Source organism: Oryx dammah, unplaced genomic scaffold (genome assembly GCF_014754425.2).
Source record: "Oryx dammah isolate SB20612 unplaced genomic scaffold, SCBI_Odam_1.1 HiC_scaffold_11229, whole genome shotgun sequence".
Taxonomy (NCBI): Eukaryota; Metazoa; Chordata; class Mammalia; order Artiodactyla; family Bovidae; genus Oryx; species Oryx dammah.
In genome coordinates, this window is record NW_024080622.1 from 2,930,862 (window position 1) to 2,951,646 (window position 20,785).

The 20,785-nt window shown below is 38.9% G+C and overlaps 1 protein-coding gene across 1 annotated transcript in view; it reads right to left on the reverse strand.

The window, feature by feature from the left end:
• The window catches only part of LOC120861150 (DENN domain-containing protein 5B), a 120,533-nt gene that overhangs the window by 29,439 nt on the left and 70,309 nt on the right, over positions 1-20,785 (reverse strand). The window contains exons 8-12 of the mRNA XM_040236793.1: positions 19,130-19,223; positions 14,391-14,522; positions 12,963-13,115; positions 12,016-12,094; positions 3,729-3,810 (exon numbers count right to left, since the gene is read on the reverse strand). Of these exons, the coding sequence (XP_040092727.1) occupies positions 3,729-3,810; positions 12,016-12,094; positions 12,963-13,115; positions 14,391-14,522; positions 19,130-19,223 (540 nt within the window). The remainder of the gene's footprint in view (positions 1-3,728; positions 3,811-12,015; positions 12,095-12,962; positions 13,116-14,390; positions 14,523-19,129; positions 19,224-20,785) is intronic.

Here is a 20,785-nt window from a genome sequence, read left to right on the forward strand (position 1 = left end):
TGACACAGTAATACTCCTCTCTTCTATGTAGATAATCTGTATAATTATATATTGTCCCAAGCCTTTCTCTTTGGAAGAAAAGAAATCATTCTATTATTGACAGTACAGTGATACCGAGTATCTATGAAAGTCCTGGGAAATTGTCAGAGATACTAAGATAAAGGGGATAGCCTGTAGACACATCTGTCCTGGACTCATGCCAGCTGCTGAGCAATCTGGTACCAAGACTCTTGACAACTACAGAGACTCAAAAGTCTCTAAACTGCCCATGTCTTTGCCTCAAGACAGAAATTTGGGAGACAGGAGGTACTGGCAGGGCACGAGGCCAATAGAGTATGAACTCTGATATCTATGTAATCTAATCTTTAGAAAACAAGGTTTTTTTTTTTGTTTGTTTATCTGTCAAAGTTTAGCATATTACTTAGGTATTTCTCTTTAAGGAAAAAGGTCCACATGAACTATCTAGATTGCAACTAGGGATTACAATGAAGATCTTGCCTAAGAACTTAGAAACAGAAATAAGCACATCCACTGAGATATAAGTAAATATATAATGAATAAGGGGCTTCCCTGGTGGCTCAGTGGTGAAGAATCTGCCTGCTAATGCAGGAGACTAGGGTTTGATTCTTGGGTCTGGAAGATCCCCTGGAGAAGAAAATGGCAAACCACTCCAGTATTCTTGCCTGGGAAATCCACTGTATACTTAATACTTTTTCCTCTGTAATTAATAAATTCTTGGGGAAAATACTTTTGAGACTATGCAAATATTCTTGTTTCAGCTTAGATGCTTCAAGCACTGATTTTTCTAATTCATTCTTCTATATTTATTAATTGGAGTGCTTCTGTAAAAAAGTTGTTCCACTGTATTCACTTATTTAACTATTATTATTGGAAAAGGCTCTTGGATATTCATTTTATTACTACTGTAAATTACTTTTTTTGCTCAAATTGTTTTAGCTTTGGCCATTTGGAGCTCTTTCAGGCTGGCTCCTCTATGTCTTTATTATGTGATCCCATACTTTCTGATGGAGAAGGCAATGGCAATCCACTCCAGTACTCTTGCCTGGAAAATCCCATAGACGGAGGAGCCTGGTAGGCTGCAGTCCATGGGGTCGCTAAAGAGTCGGACACGACTGAGTGACTTCACTTTCACTTTTCACTTTCATGCATTGGAGAAGGCAATGGCACCCTACTCCAGTGTTCTTGCCTGGAGAATCCCAGGGATGGGGGAGCCTGGTGGGCTTCTGTCTATGGGGTCGCACAGAGTCGGACACGACTGAAGTGACTTAGCAGCATACTTTCTGAGCACTTCCTTACTTTTTGGCCTTACCAAAGATGCACTTGGTTCATTCTGTATTTTCCCTTCCTCAATTCCTGGAATCAATCACTTCTCTAGATAGCCATGGTTCCTTTCATTGGAGAATGGTATCCAGAACCCAATCTGTGGGCAATAGCTGTGCTCACTATTGCTGGGGTATTACTACTTCTAGGCTGTCTCAGTGGAAAGAGCCTGGAAATGTATCAGTGACTGCCCAGAGTAGGAAGCTAGGAGAGGGGCAGATGCAAAAGCAGTAGCACAAGGGGGTGATAGAACTGTTCTGCATCACAATTGTGTTTTTATGAAAACATATACGACTACACACCAAGAATGAATTTCACTGTATATACATTTAATATACATATTATTACAATAATATACATATTATTTATTTATTTAAGCAAAACCCCAAACAAAAATCACTAGGATGTGAAGGGAACCCCGAATGGAATACACGGTTAACAAATAAATCTAACACTGTTACAAATGAATAATAAGACCACACTGAAGGGAGTGGAGAAAAAAAGAAGAAATCTAAATTTTGGAAAACAGTATTTTGACTGGATACTGAAAGGTTAATGACAAAACTGAGCTGTGCAAACACTGTGCTTAGTTAGTACCTCTGCTTCTTACAGGAGGGTGAGGCAGCAATTTCAAAACTACCTTACAGGTTGCACAAATAAGTGAATATATTGCAGAAAATGAGAGCCAGGTTTCTCATAGTTTGAAAAAAAATTACAAATAAGGGAGGCTAGAATGATCCCTGTGGTACAGAACTGGAATCAGGGATATCATTATGAATTTATGGTCTTAAAAATTGTATAAAAATACACACACACATACAAATAAATATAGAAACAGAAATAAATATAGATGTATATGTATGGATGAGTGCACAAACATACATTTATTTCCAGGACAATTCTGAGTGCTTTACATTTATTAACTCATTGAATACTTATACCAAAATTTTTAAGAGAAACACTATTATTTAATAGGTGAGGAAACTGGGAATATGAGCAATTGCCTTTGGCTACAGAGCCTAGTATGCGGCAGAGTTAAAACAGCACCACTTGTGGGCTGGTACCACAGTCTGAGCTCTCAATCAGCACGCTAGACTGCCTTTTATCAAATGAAGGGAGTTTATCAAGGCTGGACACCCCTCCCCAAACAAAACCAACAACATAAAGGAGATAAAAGTAAATATGCAGGAAACTGGAAGGAGTAGGGTAGCCTTATGTAACGTGATCATCTCCTAATTAGGTTTTAGAAGTTTGGTCCTTGAGGCCACTGCTGCAAAGCTCTCAACAATCATCACCTTAAACTGATGGCTACTGTGAAATCAAGGCATAACACGTGTGGTTTTATGTTTCCACTAAGATGTGGGGAGTGCATTCCCCTCATAGTTAGAACTATTCATCTATTGCTGACCTCAAAAGGAATCGTAAGCCACATGAGGACAACTACATTTCATCTATCAAGCAATAAGAGCACTTAAGATATAAATATGGAAACAGATTCAGAAAACAAAATCCAACATTTACTGAACTCTTAGGATAAGCCAAGAACTTCTTGAAACTTTTATAATGGACTAACTTGTTTAAGTCTCATGAGCTAGACAACTGTTTTTATTTTTATTTGAGAGAAAGAATATGGGCAAACTCCAGGAGATGGTGAGGGACAGGGGGAGGCCTGGCGTGCTGCAATCCATGGGGTCACAAAGAGTTGGACACGACTTGGCAACTGAACAGCAACAAGAGAAAGAAACACTGAGACAAAGAGAAGTTACAAAAAGTGCCTGGGATCACACAGCTTGTGTGAAGTCAGGATGTGCCACTACAGTATTATGACGCTACTCATAAGTTATGCTTTTCAGTTGTAAGCCTTTGACATTAAACCCATATATTGTAAAAGTTAACTAAAAAGGACCCAAAATATTCAAAAGAAAAAACTTCTGTCTTCCTCATTCAATAAATCTATTTTAGGTATGTTGATGCCTTCTAATGACTTTTAAAACCAGTAATTGCATGTGATAATTTTCAGATTTGCATTTGCTTCAAAGGAAATCTATGTGACAGAGATTTTTCTGCTGAGTAACTTGCTATTATTTGCAGATTTTTTGGTTTATATGTGGGGATAATAAGAATTTAAGGATACTAAGAAAACAGAACAAAAGAAATTGTAAAATAATTTAGGGATATTTAAAAAACTCTTCTCAATTGCATTTTGCCTTTGGATTTAATGTCAGGAAAATCATAACAGTACAAAATTAAAATAAATGAGATTATAAAAAATGTTTTCTTCAGAATACATAGGCAAAATATACCATAGTCACATACTTGACCAATTTATATGAAAACCATGAATATTTCAAAAGTTATCACCATATGCTAGCACATATAACAAATACCTCATGTCTTGGATAAGAGAGACCCTGAGGGTTGGCAACATAACTCCTGAGTCAGATTTTCTTCTTTCTGGTCCAAGGGCAACTATGTAGAAAAATATCAGCAAAGTATTAGAAAAACAACAGTAGAGACTTAAAACAAAATCTACATGGTTCACATTCCACAAATAAATACTTTGAAGCTATTTTGATATGAACAAATGTTAAAGATAATAGAAAAGGTCAAATTTGTTTACCCAAATATTCCTACTTTATGATTACAGTAAACTAGCTATTTTCTTCCTAGTTAATATGGGGCTTTATCTGAAAATTTTAAATGAATCATAAGAACGCACATAGCAAATAAGACAATGTGTGTACATTTTGGCCAGAAGGGCCAGTCATTTTCTAAAGTTATCATTCTAATAGTTCTGAATAATTACAGGAAAGCAGTGTCTGTAAATTAACCTACTAAATACGTGAATCATCTTTGGTCTCGTTAGCTACAATCATAAAATTTTCCTTTTGAAAAACTGTTTAAAAAGAAAAACTTAAGAGTTTGGATTCTTTAGTCTGATAAGTTTCTACTTCAAGTTCAGAATCCAAGTAACAATATGTTTATCATACAAAGTGAGTAACCTAAATGGACAGTTAGAAGTATAATGTCTATGAGTCATTCTCTTATGAAGCCTGAAGAGCTAACATTTATGTAAGAAGGAAAGATTACTCTTTTATATAACAATGGCTAAACAATCAATTATTGGCTAATATATTGTAGTTGGGCTTCCCTGGTAGCTCAGTGGTGCCAATGTGGGAGACTCAGAATCTTCCCTGGGTCAGGAAGATCCCCTGGAAAAGGAAATGGCAGCCCACTCCAGTATTCTTGCCTGGGAAATCCCATGGACAGAGGAGCCTGGTGGGCTGCAGTCCATGGGGTTGCAAAGAGTCAGATATGACTTAGGGACTAAACAGTAACAACAATATTGTTGGAGTGCTCAATCTCACTGTAAGTGAGATTCTGTGGAGTTCAGTGCCCTTTATTTCTATTTCCTCATCTGTAAATGAAAATGAAACTGCAACATCACACTTGGCAAATACATCATAAAATGAGAATTAAGGATGAGGGTTTTCACTGTATATTAAACTTACATTTTCTCAGTTTTTAGACACATTCTACTTTCGGGGGCTAGGCTACAATATCGGAACACGTAAGTTTATATGAAGCTGGCACTGAAGGAAGACAGAACATTTTGGTGGATAAGGATCTGCAAGATTTTGGCACTTGATGCAAGAAGCTCAACTGACACTTGGCAGGTATAATGTAAGTGAACACTGATGGAGTTGCCAGGACAAAAAGAATGTAGCCAGACCAACCTAAAGGCAGTTCTTTTGAGGGCCTGCCGTACCAAGTAGGTAATAAATAGGGCATCTGTCTTGGCAGTCTGTGGAGGGAGTTTTCGATGGGTCACTGAAAACACTGGTTGATCTCAATACCCAACAGGTAATAGATACGGAAGACACTATTTCAGAGATTTGCAGGCAATATGCTGTTTGTCTTCCTGTTTGAGACTATTACCACTTAAGTGTGTTAATTAATGAAAGCACATCCCTCTTATTGGAGAGAAAGTGAAATGCCTCAGAGAATGCCTCTACACCCTAGATGATTAGATAGCATGTAAGATGGCCACACATGTGGTAAGAATGGGTTGAGAAGAGAAAAAGAAAAAGACTGAGGCAGGAGAAAGGGGCTGAGTTACCATAATCTGGCAACTTGAGCAGAGGAAGACAGGACAATAGAAGGAATCATGCCTCAGGGGGGCAGAGAACAAGTGAGGTACTAAATAACAGAGGAGCCTGACATTTAAAAAAGCAGCAGCATCCACAAAAAGAACATTCACAGGTCTAAGCATGTTCTAGGAATCCTATTTTGGAATCCTCTTTCCAAGCCACACTTCACTGATCAGTATTCCTTTTTTAAAAAATATATATATATATATATTTTAAATTAGAAGGTAATTGCTTTACAATGTTGTGTTGGTTTCTGCTGTACAAGGATGTGAATCAGCCATAAGTACACATATATCCTCTCCCTCTTCAGCCTGCCTCCCATTCCCGCCATCCCACCCCTCTAGGTCATCACAGAGCACCAGGCTGAGCTCCTAGTGCTATACAGCAACTTCCCACTAGCTATCTGTTTTATACATGGCAGTGTAGATATGTCCATACCACTTTCCCCTTCCCCCACTGTGTCCACAAGTCCATTTGCTACGTCTGCATCTCTATTCCTGCTTTGCAAAAATGTTCATCAGTACCATATTCCTTAAACACACAATATACTTTTTCATGTCTTCATGCAATTTGTTAAAGGCTTTTGCTTTTACAGTGTTTCTGTATTTTTCTCCTTGTTTATGGCCTGTTTATCACCTCAGATTGAGAGCAGTACAGCATAATGGTTAAGAAGATGGTCTTCTCAAACCCTACAGAGGAATTAATAGCTCACTGACCTCAGGTAGGTCATTTAAACCCTCTATGGTCTGTTTCATCACCTGCAAATTGAGGACAGTCACAATACCTACCTTATTCAAACAGATGTAAAACACGTATAATGGTGCCTGGCACAAAGTAAACTCTCAAAAGAAAAAAAAGGAAATTTAGTTTTAATTTTGCCTCTGTGTGAAATCTTTCCTGAATATACTTTCTCCCCTAGGCACACTGTTAGATAAGTTATTCCCTTTCTCTTGTGGGATTTTTAATACTGAACCTCTATCACAAACCAATCACAATTTAACACTTCTGTTACTCTTATTATTAAATTATATGCCTCTTGAGGCTTGGTCATATCCTATTCTTAGAATATCCAGCTGCTACTGCTGCTAAGACGCTTCAGTCATGTCCAACTCTTTGCGACCCCATAGACAGCAGCCCACTAGGCTCCTCTGTCCCTGGGATTCTCCAGGCAAGAATACTGGAGTGGGTTGCCATTTCCTTCTCCAATGCATGAAAAGTTAAAAGTGAAAGGGAAGTCGCTCAGTCGTGTCCGACTCTTAGTGACCCCATGGACTGCAGCCTACCAGGCTCCTCTGGAGGGCCCCTCAAAATGCTGAGCAAATACTCACTGAGGAAGATAAGATTATTTAGGGCCAGATGGCAGAAGCTTAAATAACGAGTTAGAAACATCCAGAAATCCTAGGGAGGGGAAAGAGATTTTGAAAAGAAATGATATGCTTCTCAGTGCTTTTTTTTGGCCACATGCTAAGGCATGTGGGATCTTACTTCCTGACCAAGGATTGAACCCGCACCCCTGCAGAAGAAGTGCAGAGTCTCAATTACTGAACCTCCAGGGAAGTTCCCTACTGCTTTTTAGTCAGTTAAGTAGAGTGACAGCGTGACGGGGTGTGTGTGTGCACTTAGTCTCTCAGTCACCTCTGACTCTTTGCGACCCCATGGACTGGAGCCCGCCAGGCTCCTCTCTGCCCATGAGATTCTCCAGGCAAGAATACTAGAGTGGGTAGCCATTTCCTTCTGCGGGGGATCTTCCCAACTGAGGAATCAAACCTGGGTCTCCTGCATTGCAGGTAGATTCTTTACCATCTGAGCCAGGGAAGCCCAGTGTAATGGTACAAATGCTAAAAGGCAGATGAGCTAGAAGTTGTTCCAGAGGCCAGCTTGTAGATGAACTAAGACAGTGGCAGCCAGTGAAAACAAAGAGGAGAAATATGCAGTGGAATTAAACAACTAGATTAAGGGTAAGCAAGACTCAAGAGTCAAAACAATATTAAGTATATAGTATTCCATAATCATCACTTTCCTTTATTTAATCTTGATTTTGCAAATAAAAAAAATGAGGCTCAAAGAGGTTAAGATATCTGCCCCCAAAATTCTATTAATTAAAAGGGGTAGAGTATTCTGATGTCATGTCCAGTGGACTGTTACATTAAGGATGACTTTCTGGCTTGCCTGACTGAGAAGAGGGTTATGATGTCATTAAGTGAAACTGACAAGAAGGAAGAAAGTATGATTGGGACAGGAGGGAGAGGTGCTAAGATAATGAGTTTGTTTCAGGAGGAGTTGAGTTTGAGGTCCCACTGGGCTATGGATGTCTAGGAACTAGGGCTGGAGATAGAGATTTATGAAAAATCTGCTAATGGGATAGATTGATGATAACAGTGCATTAGCTGTCAACAAAAAAATGCTAATGTCCTAACCCCCAGTACTTCTACAATAAATGTCTGTTGTTCAAGCCATCCCGTTTGTGGTCCTATATAATGGCAACTGCAGGAAATTTAATACAGTATTTTATTAGTAAACTTTGGAGGAAAGTTTAGAAGCCTGTGAACAAAAATGCAGATTAGGAATTAAGGAATGAGGCCATAGTTTTAATCTAGAGATCTAAAATCTAAGAAAGTTTCCATGAAGTCTCTTCTAGACAGAATAAAAATTTATAAACTATTCAAATATATATTTCTATTAGTATTTCTTCTTTTTTTTTTTTTTTACTGGCTACACCGCACAGCTTGCAGGATCTCAGTTCCCACCAGGGATTGAACCTGGGTCACATCAGTGAAAGTCTGGAATCCTAACCACTAGTTCAACAGGGAACTTCTTCTTAGTATTTCTTAATTCACTATACTCAAATGCAACAGGCTACTTTCTCCTTCAATACAAACACTGGTTTAATACTCAGCCACAGAAATGTCCTTTGTATTCTGCCTGCAAGAATGCTACCACATAGACAGCAAGTACACAGAGCATAGAGACTTCATGTATTGTTTTATAGAGTCATAATATACCCACGGGCAGGTAAGTAATTAAAGAAACTTTTGATGTAAGACCTTTAAAGAGTGACTCCAAATTCTTGGCTAGATCTAGAATAAACCATTTAAACCATAAAAACCATTTAAATAGAAATAGTCATTTCTATTCCCTTCTGCATTCTACCTCACTCCTTGCCAACTGTTTTAAAAGTACATTTAAAGTTTAGTTGAAACTTATCTGAGGATGCAAGGTTTGGAAACAACACCCATGTCTAAGCTGGTCCACATTTTAAAGGTAGAAACTTTTGGGTGATATATCAAGAATGGTCGTCTTTCTAGAATCAACTGCATTCTGAGATCCTCTCTCTAAAACAGGACTTCTAACTACCAGGTACAGTGACTTGGTCAAAATTTGATGAGGTCAAAATTAAGACAGTTTTAAAAGACATGGAGGGAACTTAAGTGCCTATTACTAAGTGAAAGAAGCCAATCTGTAAAGGCCTCATACCACATGATGTCAACTATATGACACTCTAGGTAAGGCAAGACTATGGAGACAATTAATTAAAAAGATCAGTGGTTGCCAGGGGCTAGAGGAGAGGGATGGATGAATAGGTGGAACACACGATTATTAGGACAGTGAAGTTACTCTATATTACACTATAATGTTGGATCCATGTCATTAACACGTATCTGTCTAAACCCATAGTACGTATGACACATCAAGAGTGAATCCTAATGTAAATAAACTATGGGCTTAGGGTGCTGATGTGTCGATGAAGGTTCAACAACTTAAGAAAGGTACTACTCTGGTGGAGAAGCAGGATAATGAGGGAGGTTATGCACGTGTTGGGGTGGAGGGTTTAGGGGAAATCTCTGAACCATCTGTTCAATATTGCCATGAACCTAAAACCGCTCGAAAAATAAAATCTATCAAAAAAATTTAAGACAGTCTACCCTGCTATGGTCCTCTTGCTAACACGGACTTTTTCCATTCTTCTACAATCCTTAAAATGTCTGATTCTTGTTTAGGGCTGCTTCCTGGCTCAATGCTAGTAAGAGCTGTGTTCAAATCCACTGTGAATCTCCAAGGACTTGGAGGATCTTTGCATAATATGAAGACGCATACTGTTTACTGCCATTAGTTAGGAAGCTAAGTAGTTGGCAAACAAACTATTTTTTTGGAAAAAAACAAAACACCAGATTTAAAATCATTAAAGTCAGGGAACTGCTAATTTTTGTATAATTAGAACATACTGTTTCTCAATAATGAATTTTATTTTTAAACTGATGTTTTTATATACATTTCACACTGTCATATTTTTAAGTCCTAACTTCATGGGCTGAATCATCACAAGTGTTACAGCAATATTTATTGAATCCACCCCTCCAAACAGACAGTAAATTTGATTTCAAAAGCTACACAGCTTACATTAATCCTACTTAGGATCAGTATAATATTTAGCTTATGTTTATTCTTAGATCACCAGCCCTTCACTGACACTTGGCAGTGCAGCACAATGACTGCATGAGGCTTTGACACACTCTGTATTTCTGAGCCCTGACTTGAGTTTTACTAGTGTCATTACTGACTGCCTGAAGCACCCTGCAAATGGCTGAGTCTCTGGTCTCTAGCTCAACCACCCATGATTTGGTTATTCAAAGCCATGAACTTCCTGGTGTTGCCTGGTAGCTGCTCACTCTAACAGATGGACATTCTCACACACCTGTTTAGTAGAAGTCAAATGCCCCCCTGCCTAACAAAGCTTGGTTTTGCAACATTTCATACTACAAATGTTTATTTCTTCCTAGGAATTTATTCTAATTAGGGTAAACTACCTTAAATATGGTCTTATGTCTGAATTGCTAAATTTTCTATGAACTTGGGTAAATATTAGAGATAATTTCAGGTACGCTAATGCATTTTTACTTTTTCAATAGGAAAAGGGACAAATGGACACTAGAGAATGCTTTTAAGCTTGATCTCAATCATTACAAATAGTTACATTATGGGACATTAGAACTTTGACATTCTATGTAGAGGAGGTCCAGGGCAATGGCACCCCACTCCAGTACTCTTGCCTGGAAAATCCCATGGATGGTGGGCTACAGTCCATGGGGTCACTAAGAGCAGGACACAACTGAGCGACTTCACTTTCACGCACTGGAGAAGGAAACGACAACCCACTCCAGTGTTCTTGCCTGGAGAATCCCAGGGACGGGGGAGCCTGGTGGGCTGCCATCTATGAGGTCGCACAGAGTCGGACACGACTGAAGCGACGCAGCAGCAGCAGCAGCAGCAGCAGGGCAATGTAGTATCCAGTTCCTATTCCTAGCTGTCTCATTGGATACATTGAAAAAGTAGGTTTCCAATAATAAACACCACTTTTAGAGTAGTATTGCCCTCTAGAGGCAGTGAGGGGAATGAAAATAGTGTGCTTCAATCATAGTTGCAATGCTTTCTTTTCCTTCTTTTTCAAAAACTATTTATCTTTTTGGCTGTGCTGGGCCTTTGGCGTGGCACATGAGATCGTCAATCCTTGTTGCTGCACGTGGGATCTGTAGCTGTGGCATGTGGGATACAGTTCCCTGAGCAGGGACTGAACCCAGGCCCTTGCATTACGGGCATGAAGTCCCAGCCACTGGACCACAGCGAAGTCTCTGCAGTGCTGTATTTCTAAAGTTAGTGGTTGGCTTATGAGTTTTTTTTTTTTTTTTCAAATAAGCCTTTAAAAATATTTTTTCAATGTCTAATTCATGATTTTAGAAAATGTTCCCAAATAGCTGATTCAATATAAAACATTTTATATCTAACTCTCTTCTATCTATAACTCTCTACTATTACTTCTTTCTATGAAATAGATGGTTATTTTGCTTAAAGAAAAACAAGCTCCTTTTTATGAAAAATATACAATAGGTAGAGCATCTATGAATCCTATATAATTAAAGAGCTAATGAATCATGACAGTGTAACATAAGATGTCTCATAAATTGAAGAATATGATTTCTGAAGATTTTTGAAATACACACACACACACACACACACACGTTTTCTCCCCTGAAAGATTATTAACAATGTGATAAAACTTTTATTCAAGAAAAAATCAGTATACACCATACCCTAATACTGGTTAGAGTAGGGATACTACTTATATGATTCTTTACACCTTATTAACTCCGGAGGTTGGTGATGGACAGGGAGGCCTGGCATGCTGCAATTCATGGGGTTGCAAAGAGTCGGACACGACTGAGCGACTGAACTGAACACCTTATTAGAGGTTTTCAAATGTTATCTGATTTGATCAACCTTATAGCCTTGGCATGGCTAATATTATTTTCCCAGTCTGTGGAAGAGGAAGCGGAAGATCAAAAGGTCAGGGGACTTTCCCCAGGTCTCAGAGTTAGTAATATTCCTCCTCCTACACCCACTATAGGCAAGCTGGGGTGAATGGCAGTTTGAGAGAGAGAGAGGTGAAGACAAAGCCATAGGGACTGATTTTTTCACATGGTCCACTGCTGCCAGTGCTGTAGAAACAATCAAGCCAATGAATTCTCACCTGGCGACTCTGCAAGGTGCTCTTGTTTCTCTTCTCTGTCCTGAAACTGAATTAAATGTGACCACAAAGCTGACTTCCCCTGAAAGTACAAGGTATATATAATTTTTCATCTTATAAGAAACAATTCATTAAAAAATAACTTCTCATCAAAACCATTCACATTGAAATGCCAATTATGAAGCTGGGAACTGAAGTTCACCCGTTCCTAGCTGTGTGACATCCTGAGCATCCCGCTCCATGCGTAGTGAGGGTCATTCTTTGCCTCACTGACAAGGCTGACAGCAGCCTGGGGAAGGTCAGCAAAGCAAAGGCCAGAAGTGCAGGCATGGAAATTCCCAACTTCGGCTGGGTTATTACTTCACTATATGTAACTAGGGCTGTCTACACTGGCCACACTAGTAACCGTGGAATTAAAGGCTCTAGCAACACAGAATGTATTTGTGTCTGCAAAACATGTTTGAATGCACGCAGGAGCAATGAGGGAAGAAAAGTGGGGCAGGAGAAGAAACAGAAAAGATGAGGAAGAAAGAAAGATGCACACAGCAGGAAAAAAAAAAAAAAAAACAGAAAGGGAGATAAGAGGGACAAAAGCAAAGCAAGCATCTAATTTTTCCACCCTGAATTACCAGACAACTTAAAATGGCAAAGAACTAATATTGTGATTTTTTTCTTAAACAGTGATGAAAGTAGATACTTAATGGAATCTACAGTGAATACAGTCCCTGCAGTGAATGTGTTATCTTTCCCTGTTTACTAGGAAAGAAGCCCCAAACTACTTGCTAATCATGGGTTGTATTTTCTTTTTCTGGAATTAAAATGTCTGTGGTATATTTCTCATTATCCTGTGACAAAGGGACTTATCCTTTCATTTTCATGTTTTTTTTCCTTTTTGTTACTTAACAGGACATCTAACTGGTCCTGTCAACAGGGCCTCTTGAACCTGTTACCTGCTTGACTTGCAAGCCATGGCTCCATATCCTTTCCAACAGGTCACAGAGGCTGGCAATCAGGGTGTTCTCCTCCAAGCCAGTTATGTTTGCTTCCCCATGGCCCAGTTCCACTGCTTCGTGTCCCATCTTCTCCACCAACATGCGTTTCGTCTGAAAATATCACATGTGGTCTCAAGTGTTATTCCAGCAATGAGGCCAAAAGCCATCAAGTCAATTCCTGAATGAGGAGACCTGGGTTCCCTTCACTATACTTCTAACTGCAGATTTTGAATCACCTTGGGGAAAGTGTCTTAATCTCTGTGGTCAACAATAAATAATATCATGTATAACTATTCTGTCAGAGAAATACAGAGCAACTAAAGAGAGATTCTGATGCTATTTTAAAGTATCCTCATGAAAATGCTTATGTACAACAATTTTCAGATTACTAACTTGAATAACATTGGGCAATTACACCAGATCTACTATATATCATAGAATCTGAAACTCCATCCTGCCACCACTCATGCTCCATTTTAGCACACTAAAGATATTCACATTTAAGTTTTGATTGCACTTAGGCAAAAACCACAATACAAACAGGCAGTTCTAAATTTTTTCAGAATTCTCTAATTTGTAAGTGAAGTAGACCTCTTTTTTTCCTTCTTCATTTTCATCTCTTCTCTGGAATGAGTATGTACCAGAAAATGGAAAGGAAATGGAAATCCGTTTCAAGTATGGTAACTTACAGTAGACTTAACTGTCCTCATAAAATGTAAGTGAGTGAGAATCTAGTTACTTTAGGCAAGGACCATGTCTGTGTGATTCAGCATTGCAAGCTGATGCGGACACAGTGCATTTACTCAACACAGAGAAGGTACTCAAGAAACGACTGTCAAATAAATGAATGAAATTATTGGCTAAAATGTTATTCTGAGTTTTGTCAACTTGTAGTGCTACCTCGGATAAACAGAGATATCTGAGAGGAGACTCATGTATATAACACACAAATCTACAACACAGCTAAGATCTTCTTCCTTATGGGTATATGCACATACATATGGCACAGATGAGGTTCTACACAGGTTCACACAGAGATACATACAAACACACACAAAAAACGTGCTGCCTTTCACATAAGTTGACAACATCCCTGACAGAGAACTTCTGATTGGCTTAATATCTGTCCATGTTGGAGAGGAAGACAGCAACAGCTGAAAGGTGAGAAAAACTGTGCAGGACTCCCATGTCATTGATTCTGTGGTGACAGACAGAACCCCCAGAGGTTCATGACTTTAGTGAAGAGCTCACGAGGTTTATGCCACAGTATTAAGTGTCTTTCTAATGAAGCTAAAGACTCAAGTGGGGGTTGGCTCAGTTCATTTTAGCTTCACACATGGAGTGAACATGAATGCGCACTGTCCTGCACCAGTGAGTAATACGTACCTTCATTCTACATTCTTTTAATAAGCCTTCTACAAATTTCCAGTTGGTTTGTGCAATCACCGCAGGAGAGAGGTCTGACAATTTGGGCTGCCTCAAGTTTTTTCCTAAACTTCGTGCCTCTTGCATGTATTTCTAAAAATTAAAGAGTATTTTTAATGCATAAACATCAGCTATTCTTCTAACCTACTTAACCTTAAAAATAAGTGCAGGAACAAAATGCAAAAAAAGGCCGTACATCTATACATGTGCAACAGCAGTTCAAGGTTTAGTACACTGAAAGGCAGAGGGTAGTCACACTCCCTCTACTGTTAGGCCCGTGAAAATGAGAGTGACAAGCCACAGCAAATAAAAACTCACTCAGTCTTTTACTGGGAATACCCAGTGTGTGATTAGTTGGGATCATGGCTGGGATGGAAAAATTGGGGTGTCTGAATGAATATCAAACCCATGGTTTTCCAGGAACCCAGAGATTCTCAAATTACTGGTTTCCTCTACCCATTTCCCCACAGATCAAGAGCCCCGAGGCGCTTCCAGCCTCTTAGGGAGTGCTGTCTTTTGTTCTAATCAAGTCACAACAGTAAATTAAGTCAGCTCTGGAAAATGGCTGCAATGAATTTTATGACCTCAGGCATACGTGCTTATTCATAAAACGGGCATAAAACAAGCCCACCTGCCTCATAACAAAGGCTAGGCGACAGCTCTGCAAAGTATCATGTACTCCCAATGTAGGAGGTGACCTCTTATTTCCAAGATACTTTGCGACATCCGTACTTTGCCTTGTTCCATGGTCAAAATAAATCAGAAATATCATATCATTTTAGGAGACATCGACGGCTCAGAGAGGACCACAGAAACTCAGACCACTGCTCTTGAACTTTGGTTAGTGAATTTCCAATAAGAAAAGCACTACATGTAATTAGTTCAGGACAGCTGTTATCTTTCTTCTTTCTGTGGCACCTGCGAAAGTTCATCCGGATACCTTATGTTGGTGTCAGGACTGCAGGGCAGAATCTCCAAGAAGTCTAAGTGTCTTAGGTCTGTATTTAGAGAATAATTGCTCTAATTATATAGTAAAACCAGCAGTTTATTGGAGTGAGAGAGACTGCAAGTCAGCACATCCTCCCACAGACACATATGTGAAATCTATCTTTACTATCTTAAGGGAAGATTTGATAGTATAAGAAAAATATGTGTAAAATCTTTTGCATTCTTTAAATAAAAGAGAGTTTTTGCACATTTAACACATTTCCCCTTTGGAAGAAAAATAACCCGCTAAATTTAGTACAATTGTTAAAAATCTCACCAATTAGGGATTCAACAAAGCCATTTACCTTCTACTTCCCGACCCTCCTGACAAAAGGCAGCATTTACAAAATAATCTCTTTTCTAGTGTACTTATTTTAAGGATGGATTTAAAAATTAAATGGACTCTGCACATGGTTAGTTGTGTATATTTCTTCCTGCTTCAAATCCTTTTTAGAGGGTAAAAGGAAGAGGGAAAATTGACAATGAGAGGCAACAATCTCCACCAGGGAAATTAAGTGTAACGGAGTTGTGTGAAACATCCTGAAGGTTAGTATACATAAAACCAGGAAATGAAGAATTTCAGAAAAATAAACCTGAGATATAAGACAAGGATCATATATGAGACTATAATTACCTCCATTTCCTATCATTTCAGGTTGTACTAATGTTATTTGGAATATTACAACTTAGAGATAAATGGTTGGTAAAAACAAATGTTAACTGCTAATGTTAAAGGGGTTCTGTTTCTCCCCAGGCCTCAATTCCTCCATCTTTAGGACTGTGCAAATACAGAGAGAACCACTACAAGACCCAACTCTCAAGAACAGTGAAGTATCACACTTGGCTGAGGAAGAAATACCCTAGCTACAAGGAAAGAAGTGAGGTACATGAGAAAGCAAGAGGACAGGAAGAAGCCTCTGGCATTCTTCCTTTTCTCTGAAATATATGACTAGGTTTTTAAAAGTCAATAATTGGATTAAAAATTAACCACTGTTTAAAGTTTAGGTTCTATTGTATAATATAAATGACAGCAAGCTAGAATGGGACTGTCCTTTGAGTGGCCATATTCACTGATCAGCCAGCACATACGAGGCGGATACAGTATTAGCCAACAGTGAATTCCACATAGCCACATGCAAACTCTCCTCTGAGCACTTTGTGGAAGCCACAAAACAAGTCACATTCCATGGACATGTGCAGAATGAATACAGGGGTGGCTAAAGACCCCTTCTCATAGCAGGAAGTGAGGCTGCTTCTGCGAAGTGAGGCTGCATACTGCAAAAACAAAGCAGTACCCTTACAATAAACAAGTGACAATACAGATGTGCTTTCTTTGGGGTAACTGGAGGAAAAGGTGTATTTTAAGATAAAAAACTGAGAAGGAAGAAATCTTTCATAGGGAGTGGTTTCATAATAAAGTCCATTTTCCCACAGAGGGAAGTCACCCCAGGTTTCTTCTGAGATTTCTACTATGCTCTTCTTCATTTCTAAACCAAAAATAGTAGAAAAGTGAGTGAATAAAGTGAAAGTTCCTCAGTCGTGTCCAACTCTTTGTGACCCTTATGTGACTCTTACATGACTTAATAGTCCATGGAATTCTCCAGGCCAGAATACTAGAGTGGGTAGCCTATCCCTTCTCCAGCGGATCTTCCCGACCCAGGAATCAAACTGGGGTCTCCTGCATTATAGGCAGATCCCTTACCAACTGAGCTATCAGGGAAGCCCAAAATAGTAGGAACTATCTGTAAAAACATATCCTATTATTCAATAAACACTGAAATAATTGCTCTTCAGCACAGGATTTTGTCTAATAAATACCCTGTCCCTCTAACCAACATGGAGCATGTGAAGAGCAGACCAATGTAAAGTTAAGTAAATTTATCTTACTATGTCATAATGGGATAAAATACAACCAAAAGTCCTAAGTAACTCTGGCCCTCAGGTGAGTAATTTCAGTGCAACCTAGTTGTGCAGGGTTCCTGGGAAGAGTACTGGCTTGGAGTCAGGAGGCCTGGCCTGTGGGCCTAGCCCTGCCTCTGTGTGTCCATTTGACTTTAGACAAAGCCTTTTGGACTTGCTTCCCTACTGGCTCAGACGGTAAAGACTGCCTGCAATGTGGGAGACCCAGATTCGAACCCTGAGTCAGGAAGATCCCCTGGAGAAAGGAATGGCTACCCAATCCAGTATTCTTGCCTGAAAAATTCCACGGACAGAGGAGCCTGGCAGGCTACAGTACATGGAACCACAAAGAGTCAGACATGACTGATCGACTAACACTTGGATTCGGTTAAATCATGTCAAGCTGGACAAAGATACCTCAACTGTTTCTTTTAGCACTAAGATTATATACTGGTGATCTGATTTTCTGACCATATAAAATACAGACCAGGAACAGATAAACTCAGCAAAAGAAAAGTTGTTTGAAAATGAATCACTTTTGCAACAAGCTTAAATAAAAGAAAATTTGAATACTTAAATATTTCCCCTTTTTGGAAGAAAAACAATGTGCTAAATCTAGTCCCCTTCTTTTCCCTCAAAAATACCACTGATTTGGGATTCAAATAATCAGTTTTCTCTGCCAAATGCAGAGAATACTCTTATTAGCGCACACACCATCATGAAGAGGTACAAGCCACAAAAAAGGAAGTGGAGAGCTAAGATTTCACGTCACAAGGTGATGTGAGGCATCTAGAGCTATGTGCACTCACACACGTGGATGATTCAGGAACACCACAGACAAGATTCAGGAACATCTGCAAAGGACTTTCAGGCAAAGAACATACCAGGCAGCACTCAGAGAAGGATTTTTTAGGAAGTCGTGCAGGAGGAGGTGGACCCTGATCCCACTCCCAGAATGCCATGGAGTTCTGACAGACCACAAGTTCCCCGGAAGGCTATGAGGGTGGAGAAGTGCAAATGACAGAAAAGCAAAAAAGAAAAGGATGGGAGAAAGAGACAAGCAAAACAAGCATGCATATGATAAAGTCAAAGCAGAAGGGAAGGGAGAGAAATACAGTAGCACAAAGGAAAGCAGTAGACAAACTATGCTTCAGTTCTTAAGAAAATGTTTAAAACCATGTATGTATGAACAAATCAACAAAAAGCAATATATATATTCAGAATGATGTTTTCTGTTTTTTTTTTAACTCATTTGAGTTTAGAAGTTAACAGATAATTGACTGCATTTTTTGATCACAAGAAAAAATTAAAAATTACTTATCATTATTCAAATGTATAATTACTGTTTTATTTTCAAATAGTACAAATAAAGCATAAGGATATCAATTTAAAGTAATTTTAAAACACTCCTAAAAATGGTGTCAACAAGCCAAGGACAAATCACAGGCAAATATATATTTACTAAGTTTGAATTATGTTTGAAACTTAGAAAGTCTATGCTTCTTATACCTTTTTCCCCCTGCAGGAGACATACTGACCAAAACTTGATCCTAAGCTCAGCCTTTACTTGATGTGGTCTACAAGGAGACTTATTTTACAGCCTTATTTTAGATGTATTAAAATTACAAAATGGAAAAAAAAAAGGTGTTTCAGCTATGTCAGTCAGCATAAGAGAATTATTATTTTAAAACATAAATTGAACAATTTTTTTTTTAGAAGAATGCAAGAGAACCTACACAATGATACCTGCTGGACTAAGTAAGCCTAGCTTACAGTTCCCACATCAAGGCATCCCAGAAAGGCAACACACATACCTCCCGCAAATCGTTGTCCAGCCCAACGTGCTCGGAATGCTGGCGAAGGCGGTCTTTCCTACGCTGTGCAGTGGCACTCCGACTCACCCAGCGACTGAAAGAATAGAAGGGGGTAGGTTAAAACAAACAAATGAAAAAATAAAATGTGATCTCACCTGTCTTTAAAATAGGAAGGATATACGGTTGAAAACCAAAGACCAGCAATACTTATTTTTCAATAGATTCTTTTTAAACAAGTATATACCAGCTTTATTGAGATGTAATTTAGATACCAGATACTGGCTCAGTTGCTTAGTCATGGCCAGCTCTTTGCAACCCCTTGGACTATAGCCTGCCAGGCTCCCCTGACAATGGAAATTTTTCAAAGCAAAAATACGGAAGTATTGACATTTCCTTCTCCAGGAGATATCATATAATTCATCCATTTAAAGTATCCAATTCAGTGGTTTTTAGCATATTCATAGAGATGTGCAACCCTCACCACAATCAATGCATCTTTCAAACTGAGGTTAAAAAATGTACAGTGTCTGTAATGATTTTCTGTTTTCCACCCACCTGCCCAACAGAGCCCCAAGCCTGGATAGAGACCACTGTAGCACTTTCCTTTATCATATCCATGTATTAATAATTAGTTCTTGATTTCCCTCATGACTACCAAGAATCACTGAACCTGCTGCCCTTTATCAAGTTCCCCCATTTCTCTTCAAGACTGTTACCAAACCTTTGCCTTTATCCTCAAGTGCCTCTACTCAACTTGATGACCCAGCCTTGCCTCCCTCCTGCTGCTCTCTGCTTCACTGATACACACATACAGACCCAACCCCCACTCATCTTTCTTCTAATCCCAAAATATAATATATATTGGCCACAGCTTGAAACTTTCTTCCACCAGGATCCTTGACCAGTCCTCTCTTGCCTACTAGAATCTTCTCCATTAGAAATCTCGTGTGCCATATCTCCAATTTTTTTTTTCTCTCAAATGAGTGTTGCCCTTCAGCTTACAAGTATGCTGGTCTCTCTGACACTACATTTCAATCTGTTTCTATGCTCTTTCATGTAAACATTCTTAAGAAAAGTTTACATGTAAGGCCTCTGCTTAATTATTTTTGGATCTTTTGTTCATCTCAAATCAGCTTCTTTCCCTGAAAATGATCTTGATGAAGTCATTTATAGCCCTAACTGCCAATCCAATGGCTGGAATTCAATTTTTAGCTTACTTACACTTTCTGCTGATCCTTCTCTCTACCTTAAACCTCCAGCTGTCTTCAGATACCTCAGTGATCCCAGTGGGGTAAGATCTCTCCACATTTGAGTCTTGGAAGATGAAGTTTTCTTCCAACTTCGTTTCTCAGCTTTAGGTGCTACATAGGAAGTGTTCTATAATTCCTCCAGATTTAAATTAGCTATCCCTCTCATACTCTCCAATTATAGTATTTATCACAGTGTTTTATAATAACGAGTCTGTTTTCTATACAATCCTCTCTGCTATAACTGCTTCAAGGGTCGATGTCATGTCTGTAAGCCATTTATCTGCAGAGTCAACTACATCACCTCCTCCTTCTATAAATACACCCTGAATAAATGTAATCAGAGACACAGTCTAACATTTAGGGTTACAGACGTTCATCACAGCATACATGCAATAATGAATTCTAC